This window comes from Cygnus atratus, chromosome 19 (genome assembly GCF_013377495.2).
Source record: "Cygnus atratus isolate AKBS03 ecotype Queensland, Australia chromosome 19, CAtr_DNAZoo_HiC_assembly, whole genome shotgun sequence".
In the NCBI taxonomy this organism is placed as follows: Eukaryota; Metazoa; Chordata; class Aves; order Anseriformes; family Anatidae; genus Cygnus; species Cygnus atratus.
In genome coordinates this window covers 2,081,694-2,094,941 of record NC_066380.1, presented here as the reverse complement: position 1 = coordinate 2,094,941, position 13,248 = coordinate 2,081,694, and the positions used below count along the sequence as shown (strand labels likewise).

Genomic DNA, 13,248 nt, shown 5'->3' with positions numbered 1-13,248 from the left:
TGAATTCTGATGAAAGGGAAGGGAGCGGGAGATGTGAACACTGTGGGCAGCCAGCCCCGGCCGCCTCCCTCACCGCTACGTGGGGCCGTCAGCATCGGCCGGTCCCGTGCGGAGCGCGGGCAGCGTGGGGCCAGCTGCGGGGCCGTGGGCTTGGCCGGGTCCTACACGTGCTGCAGCTGGGTGCTGGGCATGTGGGAGGGGGACAGCACCAGAGCTGGCAGGATGGGGAAAAAGAACCTCTGTATGGGGTAAACCACTCGACTTCCTGAGCCAGCCCGCAGGGCTGCGGTGCCGTGGGGCCGTTGGGGGCCAGAGGGGCAGGAAACACCACTGCCCTGCTGCTGCTGGATGGGAGCGCATAGAAACAGCCTCCAAATCCACTGTGCTGAGCTGCAGGGCTCAGCCCAAAGCACTTTGCTACCAGGGCTCCAAGCTGGGCACAGCAGGAGGGCCCCCACAGCGCCCGCTGGTTTGGTGCAGCGTGGCCGCATTTCGTTTTGGGGAGCAGAAACAGGGCATGAGCTCGGCACGCACGCTGTCCGGCAGGGTGCTGACGGCACCGCAGCTCCAGCTGCACCGTTACAGCAAAACCAGTCCCTTGGTGCCGGTCCCTTGGTGCCAGCTCACATTCACCAGGAGCAGCCAGCACCTCCACCCTGCCGGAGCCCACCGAGGGCACGCTCAGCTCACGTTCGGGTCAGGCTGGTGCATTTGCCCACGGGGCACTCACAAGCCCCTCTGCCACCCGTCCCTGGCCAGCCCCAGCACGGGCAGGTCACCGCCGGGAGGGACGACTGCGGCAAGAAGCCGCCGTGGAGCCACGTGCTCCTTCCCAGCAGCAATTCGGAGTCGGCTGTTCCAGCAGCACCACCTTTTCACTTTCCAGTTCAGCAGGCTCCTGTCTCGGCCCTGCTGCGCCCCGCTGCAGCCGCTTCCACCGCGGGTGGCGGAAACGCGCGGCCACCCCTGGGGTGCCCGGGGCTGCTGCTTCTCTGCGGGGGGTGATGGCAAAACCCCCGGGACGTGCCCTGGGGCTCCTCCACGGCCCTCTGCCAGCACGGGAGAGCGCGAGCGGCCAGACACGGTGCCAGGCTCATGGTGCCACCGTGCTCCAGGTGCCACCAGGCTCTGGGTGCCACCGTGCTCCGGGTGCCACCACGCTTGGGGTGCCACCATGCTCCAGGTGCCACCAGGCTCTTGGTGCCACCACGCTGGGGGTGCCACAGCCCGTGCTGCCCTCGCCCACCCCACGGGCAGCAGCCCCTCCCTCCCGCTGCCCCCCCGGGGTGCTGTCCCTGCAGCGGAGATGCTCGGGGCGGGGGAACCGGGGGGGGCGCGGAGAGCCGGGGGGGGGCACGGCGATACCGGGGACGCGGGGACCGGGGCACGGAGGCGGCCCCGTCCCGTCGGGGGCGGGCGGAGGCGCGGCGGGGGCGGGGGCGGCGGGGCCGGGCCGGGCAGCGGCGGCCCGCGGCGGAGCTGCCTCTCGTCATGGGCGGTGGGTGCCGGCCCCGGGCCCCCCCGGCCGGGCTGCGGCTTCTGCTCGCCCCCGCGCTGCTGCTCTGCGCCGCCGGGAGCGCCGCGGCCGCCGTCACCGGCACCGGTACGGGGCGGAGGGGGGGGAGCCCGATGCGGGACCGGGCGGGGCGGGGGGGCCGGGGGATGCGGGGGGACCCGGGGGGACCCGGCTGGGAGCGGGGAGCGGGGCCGGGATCCTGCAGGGGCCGGGGCCCCGGAGGGATGTTGGGGGGCGGGGGGGCGCGGGGCTGGGGGCGCTGCCGCCGGGAGGGGCACGGGGGGAGAGCTCGGGACCCCCCCGGATCCCCTCGGTGCTCCAGGCGCTGGCCGTGTCCGGGGGGGGGCCACGCGTGGGGTCCCGGGGCAGGATCGTGCCCACGTCCCGCTGGTGCCCGGCCCCGCGGGATCGGGACACGGGGGGGGAAGGAGCAGGGTCCCGGGGGTCTCCCCCGCCTCTGCTGTGCCCCCCGGGGCCACGGGCAGGGGCTGGAGGAGCCCCCGCGTGTCCGCGGCCGTGGGAGTCCCCCAGGGCTGCAGCCCCTGGCCGCAGCGTGACGGCTCCAGTGCCCCCGAGGCATCGCCGCGGCTGCTCGGGGGGCTCGGGGGCGTCAATGGCACCGCTGCTCGCGGCGTCGTGATCCACCTCCCTCCATGTGCTCCCCCGGAGCAGCTTCCTCCAGGTCCCCAGGGGGACACTGCCTCCGGTCCCTCTCCCAGGAGAGGATTTTCCTCCCTTCCATGGAGAAAAGCCCACCCCGGGTCCAGCTCAGGGAACTTCTCGGGTTTTGCAGCTCCCCGCTCAGCCAGCGCAGGAACGTGGTTGGCATCCCTTGGCGGGGCTCCGGCTGTGTTTGGTGCTAGCGGTGTCGATGGTGGCCCCATCTCCATGGGCCGGGGCTGGGGGGGGGCAGCAGGACGTGGGTGCAGCAACCCAAAGGGAGCTGGCTGGGGCTGAGCGGGGCAGAGGGGGCTGCTGGAACAGGGCACGGCTTCCTTCCCCCTGCCCCTCACCCCCTCCCCGCAGCCATCCTGCTGGGACTTATCGGCATTGAGGCGGCTGTTCCTGCCCAGAAACAATGCCCCTAAGGTGGAGACTTCCCTCTTTCGGCAGCATGTGTCCCCGAAACGGGAACATGAGCTGGGGGTTACGGCACTTCGAGGCATGGGAGCAAGTGCTGCGGGAGGAGGAACAGCACTCAGACCGACACGGGGCTGTGGCACCTCGCTGCGGGTCCCGTCGGAAGGGCTGAGCGCGCTGGGTGCCACAGGATGGGCCCCAGGGAGCGGCTGGGGACACGCAGCCTGCAGCGGCTGGGACAGGCACACGCCGGGCTGGTGCAGCCATGGCCAGCCCCGGAGCTGCCGGCTGCAGGACGGGGCCAAAGCAGAGCTCACCAGGTGGGGAGAGAACCCGTAGCCGGGATGTACGCAAAAGGATGGTTCTCCTCCAAGCTTTAATTAGCAAGGGAGATACCTGACGGAGAAATTCGGGGAACTGTGCCGTGCCCCGAGGTGCTGCCAGCAGAGCAGATGGGCTGCGGGAGGCATGCAGCTGGAGGACCATGGCCTTAATCTTGTGCTCAGATCTGCTCTAGAAGACAGAATAACAGGATGCTGGGCTTTGCCTGCAGCCTCCTGCCCACTTGATGGTTGCTGCTCTGAGCACTTCTCAGCCCCTCGCAGGCTCCACCTTGCCTCAGAGCACTGATGTTTGCTCCCCATAGAGGTTTTCCCAGGCTGTGAGCTGAGCCAGGCTGGTCCCGTGGTGTTTCTCCATTTGCACCCATGGATATTGCCCTTGGGATCTTGACTGCTGCCTTGCCCTCAGGGCTGTGCTTTTGTTCAAGAGCAAACGTTCCATCAAAATAACCCCGCGGCCCCTCCAGCTGCTCCTCATCGGGGTCCCACGCCGTTCACTGCTGCCGCAGGGCCCCTGGATGTCACCACTGTGCCCGGGGTCCCACCACGGGGAGGGAGGTTGGGCTCAGACCCCGCGGGTGCCTTCGGCAGAGCCGATTTTGATTTGTGCCCATTTCCGCCACCTGCGGTTGGGTTTCCTGCCCCGTCCGCGGCGGCGCTCGCGGGGCTTCGGCTCCGCTGCATGGAGGGGACGACAGAGCACGGGCACAGAGAGGGGCCGCTGCTGTGGCATGGCCATGGCCCCCCCCCAGCCCCAGTGCCACTGCTGGAAGCAGCCCCCAGCGCCTGGCCGCAGGTGCGGGGAGGAGGAGCCGCCAGCCCCATGTGCGGCGCAGCTGCGGCCCTGGCAGGTTGCTGTTGCTGGCGGTGCGGCCAGAAGTGGTTGCAGATGACAATCTGGCTCCGTCGCGCGGGCTGGGAGCAGCTCATGGAAAACCCAAGGAAACCATCCCCAGTCAGAAAAACAAGCGTGTGAGCCGTTTGTTGTCTTCGCAGCCCGCAGCCACGGAGCCGTGCGCAAGACGGGAATGTCCCACCGGGCAAGCCCGGCTCCAGCCCGCACATGATTCACCCCACGTCGCTTTGGCTGCGGTTCGCAGAGCGGATGTCGTCCCCAAAATCTGGCATTTTTCAGCGGTGATCGCACGTGTTCACCGGGGCTCAGCCGTCACGGAGGGGGCCGCGATCCAGCGCGGGGGCCGGGAGCAGCTTTCCCCACACCTGGAGCTGTCCCGGCCGGATTCCTGCCTGGGGTGGAGAGAGGCCGGGAGCGCCGCGGGGGGCGGCTGTCGCGGGCTGGGACACGCCGCGTCCCCTCGCGCCCTTGTGGCTGGGACATGCCGCTCCCGCCCCACCTCTGGGCCCCCACGGCGCTGACACCGCTGTGACCCCAGCAGGAGGCAGCTGCCTGCGGGGCCCTGGCACAGAGCAGCCACCCAGCCCCACGGCCGTGGCACCCGCGGTGTTCCCATGTCCCCCCCGAGCTGGCCGGGGCAGGGAGCGGGGCCGCTCCTGCAGATGTTTGCGGTGGAGCCAAGCGCAGAGCTACTGGCGCGGGAACTGCTCGGGGGATGCTCTGGCTGCGCTGCAGCACGGTAAAAAGTTTCCATGCTACAAAAAGCTGCAGGCGGGTGGTCTGAAGTTAATTTGTCCGAGATAAATAAGGACCTGCCTGCTGCCTCCCGTCTGGATGTGTAACGGAGGCTGGATACATGAAAAGAGCTGAGATGAAAGGGAGCCCGAAGGAAGGGCTGGGAGCTGAACTCTGCGAGCCGCCCCCCGTAGCGTGAGGGATTCGGGATCCCAGGGCTGAGAGCAGTCGTGAGAGCTGCTGGCCCCCAGGCAGCCCCCACCCCATCCCGGCCCCAAGCTGCCTGGGAAACTGGGAGACTTTGCAAAATTAGCTTGATTTTTCAAAGATGTTAATTTCTAGCTTCAATTTCCTATGGAAAAATGTGCTGCGCGTTGCGCCTGCCCACCTCCCCCGGCGTTAGAGCCTGGCTCCGGCCTCCGGCAGAACTTGGAGCCGACTGGGCAGAGCCCCGCAGTGCTGAGGATGCTGCGGCCACCCGCCGGTCACAGCTCCCGGAGCCTTCTGCTGGGTGGCACCGGGGCAGAGCGCTGCGCCTGGGTGCCGCGGCTGTCCTCGCATGTCCCCACCACCCCTGTGCCCCATCCCTCCATTACACGCAGGGGCTGTTTTATCCCACTGGGCTCTGTCTCCGGCAGCGAAATGTGGTTTTGCTCCTCTCCAGCTTTGTCGTCCCCCGTTTGGGGCAGGGAAAGCAGCAGATACCGGGGTGCCAGCGCCGCTGGAGCCGCGTCGCTCCAAGCCCCGACCTCCTCCCACGCCGACGCCGCGCAGGGCGGCCGGAGAAGGTCCTGGCGGGGGGGGCAGCGGCTCCAGGCCGCCCACGCGTCTGCAGGAGCCGGCCCCAGCTGCGGTGCCCGGGTGACACCGGGGGGGCACTGGCAGCTGCTGGGACCCCGGTGGATGCAGGCAGGGCAGGATGGGGCCCTTATCTGGCGGCTGCAGCTGGGGCGCGCGGGCAAGGAGGTGGCTGCGGAGGAAGCGGCAGGGCCAGGGCTGGAGCCGGGAGGAAGAAGCCCAGCGGTCAGCCCCTTCCACCCGCCCGTGGGGCCGGGGCAAAGCAGCCGCTTGCCAAAGCAAACTCCAGCCCAGACAATTGCCATTATTAACAATGCTGACATTGTGTTTGTAGGGGTTTGCCAGCTCCTGGGCTCTCGGGGCACAGGAACCCCATGCGTGATGCTCTGGCAGCACCTTTCTGCCTTTATTTCTCAGCTGCGTTCGGGGCAGCGGTGGCACCGTGGATGGCCGGTGACCTCTCTGTCTCTCTCCCCGCAGTGAACCCGTGTTGCTATTACCCCTGCCAGCACCAAGGGGTGTGCGTGCGGGTTGGCCTGGAAGGCTACGAGTGCGACTGCACGCGGACAGGGTACTTCGGGGCTAACTGCACCTCGCGTAAGTCCCCCTCCCGGACTGTGTTAGCGGGGCGAACGCTGCAGCAGCCGGTACTGAGCGGTGTGCCCGGGTTTGTCTCCCCCAGCCGAACTGTGGACGCGCCTCCACAACCTGCTGAAGCCCAGTCCCGCCTTCTACCACTTCGTCCTGACTCACTTCAGGTGGTTTTGGGACATCATCAACAGCACCTTCATCAGGGACACGCTGATGAGGCTCGTGCTCACAGGTGCGGGGGGCAATTCCCGGGAGGGGTTGGGACGGGTCCCCGGGGCCGAGCAGGACTCCAGCAGCACCAGCACGGGCAGGGGGCAGCGGAGCCGCCGAGCATCTCCCGGTGGCACCAGTTCGGGGCCACCTCCCCACGAGCTGGCCCCCAGGGGATGTTAGCAGCAGGGGCCCAGGGGCTGCGGGGCCGCAGGCTGAGCCCCGCACACGCCGGGCTGGGAGCCAGCTGAGACACATGAGCTGCTCTCAGCACGTTGCGCTCCCCTTCCAGAGGGCTCTCAAATAGACACAGGGAGCAGCTGGTGGAAATATGGAGCTGGCCCTTGTTACTTCTGTCCCTACATTTATCACTTTGCGTAAATATTTAGGTTCCAGCTCTTAGAGCTGTAGGAACACATTCGCAAGGCTCCGGCTGTTGGTTTCCCCATTTCTGCATGTTTGTCATCTAATTCATCAAGCAGGAATCCACTTAGTGCAGCAGTACAAGCCCCCTGCTCCTGCAGAGAACTGCAGCCCCTAAAAGGCCGGGTGTGTGGGGGGCACAGCACAGCAGGATGCGGCCGGACTCTCTGCCCATCACCTCCTGGTTCCTGAGATGCCAGCGGGGTCTGGGTGCCGCCCCACGGCACTGACTGCTCTCTCCTTCCAGTTCGTGCCAATCTCATCCCCAGCCCCCCCACCTTTAACTCCAACTACGGCTACATCAGCTGGGAGGCCTACGCCAACGTCAGCTACTACACCCGCATCCTCCCGCCGGTGCCGGACGACTGCCCCACGCCCATGGGGACCAAAGGTACGTGCCCAGCACAGGACCGGCACCACGAGGCGATGAACACGGTTAGGTTTGCAGAGCAGCACCGGGTCCGTACCTGGTGCAGCACCACCGCATCCCAGTGCCCGTGCCTTGCTGCAGGGCTGGGCCCGCACGGCACCGCTGGCACCCGCCGGGGCACCGGCGTCACCCCCGTCCTCCGCAGGGAAGCGGCAGCTCCCCGACGCCCAGTTCCTGGCGGAGAGGTTCCTGCTGCGGCACAAGTTTGAAGCCGATCCCCGGGGCACCAACCTGATGTTTGCCTTCTTCGCCCAGCATTTCACCCACCAGTTCTTCAAGACGTCCGGGAAGATGGGGCGCGGCTTCACCAAGGCGCTGGGGCACGGGGTGAGGGCTCGATGCAAGGGCGGCCGGCGCGGAGCGAGGGGGGCCGGGGGTGGGCACGGCCGGGCTGGCGCTCCCGTCACACCGCGCTGTCTCGCAGGTGGACCTGGGGCACTTGTACGGGGACAACCTGCAGCGGCAGCACCAGCTGCGGCTCTTCAGGGATGGGAAGCTCAAATTCCAGGTACCACGTGGCACGATGTGCCAAAACGCATCTCAGCCCTAGGCTCCAATGTTGTTTGAAGCCCACGTCCCTCTGGCAGCTGCCAGGACAGGGTGGTTTTCTCCCCTCCTCCCTTTCAGCCACCCTGTTCTTGTCTCCCCGAGGTGGTGGATGGAGAGGTGTACCCCCCCTCGGTCACTGAAGCGCCGGTCCACATGGTGTACCCGCCTGCCATCCCCAAGGAGAAGCAGCTGGCGATGGGTCAGGAGGTGTTCGGGCTCCTGCCGGGGCTCTGCATGTATGCCACGCTCTGGCTGCGCGAGCACAACCGCGTCTGTGACATCCTGAAGCGGGAGCACCCCACCTGGAGTGATGAGCAGCTCTTCCAGACAGCTCGGCTCATCCTCATCGGTGAGGGCTGGCGGCACTGTGGATCCCTGCGTCCCACCTCCCACGGCGACCTGGTGTTGTCGGGCTCTGCGGGAGGCAGCCTGGCTTTAAAGGCTGGAGGAGTTCCTCTGGCAGCCTTCTGGGGATCGTTGGCTTTAGTCCATCAGAAAATTTATTTTTGAGCAGTTTAGCCATCATTTTGTACTATTCCATTTTAATGTTCTGGATTTTGGATGGAGGTGACTTTGTGTGAACTTACAGTAGACTTATGAAAGACCCACGATGCCACCACACTGTCTTCAAGCTCCAGATCGAGGTCAGCTTTCTATGAAACCATTTCGTTTTCGGCAAGCTGACCTTTCCCGGTGAAAAGATAAAGGACAGAAATTCCCAGCCAACAACAAGCCCAATGTCAGGCAGGTCCGGGCGGCAGAGGGTGCAGGGACGCAGGGACAGTCTGCTGCGGGGAGCCTTGCACAGCACATGAGTAACCGGGGCTGCCCCGAGCCCTGGGGAAGCCAGGGCTCATCCGGGCCGGCTGGGGCTGTGGCTGCTCCTGCTGCCAGCTGACACCTCCTCCTCTCGCCTCCTGCCCAGGGGAGACCATCAAGATCGTCATTGAAGACTACGTCCAGCACCTCAGCGGGTACTTCCTGAGCCTCAAGTTTGACCCCGAGCTGCTGTTCGGGAGGCAGTTCCAGTACCGGAATCGCATCGCGGTGGAGTTCAACCAGCTCTATCACTGGCACGGGCTGATGCCGGACTCCTTCGTCATCCAGGGGGAAGAGTACAGCTACGAGCAGTTTCTCTACAACACCTCCATGCTCCTGGACTATGGCGTGGAGGCCCTGGTGGAGTCCTTTTCCAAGCAGGCTGCGGGGATGGTAAGGTCCTGCTCTCCCCTCTCTGCAGCACGTCCCATGGGGGGCTGCGGGACCCCGGGCCCAAGGCATCGTCAGAGCACAGCCACAGCCCACCCATAACAAATGTCCCGGTTGTGTGCAGCATTCGCAGCCTGTTCCCAAGGGCAGCACGTGGTGTGTGCGTTGAGAGCCCACCCCCCCGAGCAGTGTAGCGAGGTTGGGTCTTGGCAGCCCCATTTGCTTGATCCTGGGACACTGGAATAAGCATCAGGGTGAAGCCGGCACCCTGCTGGGTGCAGCCAGGCTCCTCCGTGCCCCAGGCCAGGCCGTGCAGCAGCCTGGGCGCAGGAACAGCTCGTCTCACGCTGTTCTTTGCTGCCATCACATGGATGTTTTCTTCCAAGTGATTACATCAACGCTTCTGACTTGGGCAAAGCGACAAGGCTGACACGCAGCCCTGCTGCTCTTGGGGTGTGCAGGCTCCCTCTGCGACCCCAGACCCTGCGATCCCTTCCCTCCTCCCCAGTCGGTGGGACGCTGCCATCCAGGCCTTCCTCCTGCAGGAGACAGGCTCCAGCCCGAGCTGTGCCACCACCAGTCTTTGGCACTGCCCCTGGCTCCCCCTCGCCCTGCTGCGGCCGCGCCGTGCCCAGGACGTGGGCACCTGGGAGCGTGGCAGGGCCGGGAGGCTGGGCTGTGCCTCCGTGGAGGCCGGTGCCTCCCCGTGCCTCACGTGAGCGTGCCCCTCCTTGTCTTCTCGCCCTCCAGATCGGCGGGGGGCAAACCATCAACGCCAACGTCCTGAAAGTGGCTGTCGGGGTCATCAAGGAGTCGCGGCAGCTGAGGCTGCAGCCCTTCAATGAGTATCGGAAGAGGTTTGGCATGAAGCCCTACACGTCCTTCCAGGAGCTAACAGGTATGAGCACCGTGCTGCCACCGGGGCTCTCCGGGCTTGGCTGCAGCAGCACGGAGGCTTTGCTGTCCTGAGCTGAGCTCGGGACCTGCCGGGCTCTTCCCCATCCAAGCCTCACCTGGAGGTGAGCAGGGGCAGTGTGGTGCCTGCAGGTCTCCCTCCTACCACATCCCCGTGCCCCATCGCAAGGCCGGACCCTTGCTGATACGTCTGGTGTTCACCTGGTGCAGGAGAGGAGGAGAAGGCTGCAGAGCTGGAGGAGCTCTATGGAGACATCGATGCGCTGGAGTTTTATCCGGGCTTGCTGCTTGAGAAACCCCAACCCAACGGCATTTTCGGAGAAAGCATGGTAGAGATCGGAGCTCCGTTTTCCCTGAAGGGGCTTCTTGGAAACCCCATCTGCTCCCCAGAGTACTGGAAACCCAGTACCTTTGGCGGAGCAACTGGCTTTGAGATAGTCAAGACAGCATCCCTGGAGAAGCTCGTGTGCCTCAACGTGAAGAGGTGCCCGTACGTGGCGTTCCAGGTGCCGGACGCTGTGGCAGGAGGCACGGCCAGCAGCAGCCGGGGCGGTGGGCCATCTACAGAGCTCTAGCACCTCCACGGCCTGCGCAGGTAGGGTCTGTCCTCACCCAGGTGCTGGGGGAACAAGCCCCCTGCTCAGTGCTGAGTGTCCCCTTTGTCCCTGCAGGCAGCGGCGGGGCTGGGGGCCCCTGCCCACTCCGTGCCCAGCAGGAGCAGGACCGACGATCGTCTGCCCCGGGCAGGCTCCAGCTCAGCCCCACGCTGGCGGGGAGAGGCTGGTGCCCCCTCTGGGAAGAGCTCGAGAGCCCAGGGAGAAGAGCTGCCATCGCCCGTGCTCAGCAGACCTCATCCTCTTCCCAGCCCCTGCCTTGTGCTAAGCCACGTTCAGGGCTCTCCAGGGACCCCCAGCGCCCTGGGGTGCTCCCAGCTCCTCTGCTCCTGCTCACCCTCAGCTCCCACTGCTTCCCAGCACCAGCAGCCCTCTTCTGCAGGGGCATCCCCACTCGGATGGAGAGGGGCACGAAGCACGGGGAGCCCTCCCAGCCTTGTCTTCCGCACATGGCAGCGAGGGAGGGATGGGGATGATGTGCTGCAGACGTCCGTCTGTCCTTCCTTCCTTTCTGGCCCAGCTCGGGCTGCGCTCTCACCTGGCTCTCCTGCAGCCTGCTCAGCACTGGCTCGGCCCAGCCCAGCCCAGCAGCCTCATTTGCCTGGCCTGGGACAAACAAAGAGTCCCAGTCACGCCGGTTGCAGCGGTGTGGCCGTGCCAGCTGCCCAGCCCCAGGTCTCGGTGGGACTCCCAGGCCCGTGCCCCCAGCACTGCGCTGGCCCCGTCACGCACGGCTGGCCTGGGCTGGCCAGAGCCACGACAACGGCTGCTCCGAGCACGATGCCACCTCTGTGCCGATCACCCGTTAAGGCTCTTGCACTCTATGCTCATTACACTGCCCTGCATTAATAGCTCAGTAAATGATGTCCCCCAAGGCACACAGAACCTGCTTGTCCCGCTCCACAGCTCGCAGATGTAAGCCATCGCCAACAACGTGATGCGATCGCTGGAAGCCAGGGTCGCTGGCCTTGGTCCCAGTCAGATCCCAGAAAATGGACCTCTCGAATAAACAATGTTAAAAACCACTCTCATTTCCTCCAGCAAGTTTTCAAGCTCTCACTCGGCAGAGCCAGGCCAAGGCAGGGTGCCTGGGGCCAGCAGGAACTGGGAGAGCAGACGTCTCAGCGGCGCTGGTGGAAGGTGAGTGCTCAGCCAGGCTGTCGATGCGGGCCATGCTCACCAGCAGCGTGCCCGTGTCACTCCCAACTGCGTGAGAAGAAACAAGCGGAGCTTCCCGGCTCCCTGTGCCTCAGCAGAGGCTGTGCCACAGCCTCCGTGAAGGTTTTGGCCCCGCTGCTTCCCACCAGCCACCATTGCCCCACAAACCTGCGCTTTGCTGCTGGTGATGCAGAGCTTAAGCCCAGCACCGGGTATTTGTATCATGTGAAATCCACCCCTGAGGGCACAAGCAGCCCCAGCTGCAGGTGAGGTGCAGGCTGCAGCTCCCCGCTGTGCTGCTGGAGCAGCTGGAGGGGCCCCGGCCCTGTGCTTCTGCTCTGTCCTGGTGAGCCCCTGCAATGGGGCTTGAGACAGCGGCACTCGGCCAATTCACTGGTGAAACCTCGCGGTACCGTCTGCTAGGTGGGACAGTGCTCCTGCTCTTGGGTGAGAAAACTTCCACAAAAAAAAAAAAAAACAAAAACAAAACAAACAAAAAAAAAACAACAGAGAAGCTGTCCCACCATGTCCCTCAATCTAGAGGTCCTAGTCCCCTGCAGACCCCTGCTCTGCCACACTGCACGCGCTGCTGCTGAGGAAGGCATCGGCATGCAGGACATGCCTGGGCACCAAAATGCCCGGGCACCAACGCGCCCAGCTCCCTGCAGCAGCTCGCTGCGTGCCGGTGACACTCACAGTGCAGTGGCTTTGTGCTCCGGGGGCTGCCAGCCCACCAGAGGGTCCCAGCCCTCGCTCAGGTGGCAATGCAGCACTCAAAAACAGAGCAAGCAGCACCCAGGACGGCTGCTGGCATCTCCCCCTAGGGGAATGCAGCCCGCGAGCCACGCACCGTGTTCCCACGACACCTCCAAAGCACGCACGCGACTGCCCTCGCCGTGCAGAGCTCCAGCCTCGGAGCATCCTTCAGCATCTGGTTAGCAGCACAAGCTCGGCTCGTTTCAGTTAGACCACAAACATCCTGCTCTTGTTTGTAGCTATCGCAGCCTGCCAGCACGGCTTTGCTACCAGCTGATAAGCGCGCTGCGGCCCGGCAGGCACACAAGGATTGCTGCGTAGGTGTTCCCTGCCACCACGGAGGAACATCCTGCCAGGAATAGTGCAGCTGAGGCAGCCCTGCCAAGCCTGACATAGCACAAACGACAGCAGCTTGCAGCTCTGGAATGCAGTGTTTAGCCTAGAGCATCCCAGCATCGCCCGGGGGGCTGCCCCACGCACCCAGGGTCCAGCGTGGAGCTGGGGGCTGCTGGACACCCTGCTCCGACGGACTCCTTGTTCTGCCTGCTCCCTGCTCTGCCTGCTCCTGGCCAGCCCAGAAGATGCCCTTAAACAAGCACCGTTTTTTAAACAAGCGCCTTGGGGGAGCACAGCTGCAGCTCGCCCATGGGCCGATCTGGACAGGAGACCGCTGCTGCTGCGTACGTGCGGTGCGTGAAACGGCAGCGTGCACATCTGCCCGTGTTTGTGTGACCTTTGGAGCAGTGATTCACCGAGCACGACGATGACCGGAGTGGACGGTAGGAGGAGGAGATCAGCTGCCCGCAGCGCTGCTGCATGCAAAGGGGGCCGCAAGGTGCGAGCCGCGCACAGCCATCACCTGGGTGGGATCGGGGGCATCCAGCAGCGTTTTCACCCTCATCCGATGAGTTCTTCAGCCAGGCTGGGGCACTTCACCAGGTACCAGAGCAGGAATGTCTGCTTAGATTTTTCAAGAAAGGCACATTTTGAATGCTTTTTGTAAGATGTAAATCAATGAGCATGTATCACTTTTTAGGTATGTTAAGATACTTATCCGTAACTTTTAT

General features: G+C 65.0%; 1 protein-coding gene across 1 annotated transcript; it reads left to right on the top strand.

Moving 5' to 3' along the window:
- Positions 1-1,450: 1,450 nt before the first annotated feature.
- Positions 1,451-11,294, top strand: PTGS1 (prostaglandin-endoperoxide synthase 1). Its single transcript, XM_035555477.1, has 11 exons — positions 1,451-1,603; positions 5,807-5,923; positions 6,009-6,149; positions 6,798-6,941; positions 7,126-7,307; positions 7,405-7,488; positions 7,632-7,878; positions 8,455-8,741; positions 9,489-9,636; positions 9,864-10,248; positions 10,325-11,294. The coding sequence occupies exons 1-10, from the start codon at positions 1,492-1,494 to the stop codon at positions 10,226-10,228; spliced, it is 1,827 nt and encodes a 608-aa protein (XP_035411370.1). The 5' UTR covers positions 1,451-1,491; the 3' UTR covers positions 10,229-10,248; positions 10,325-11,294.
- The last annotated feature ends 1,954 nt before the right edge of the window (positions 11,295-13,248 follow it).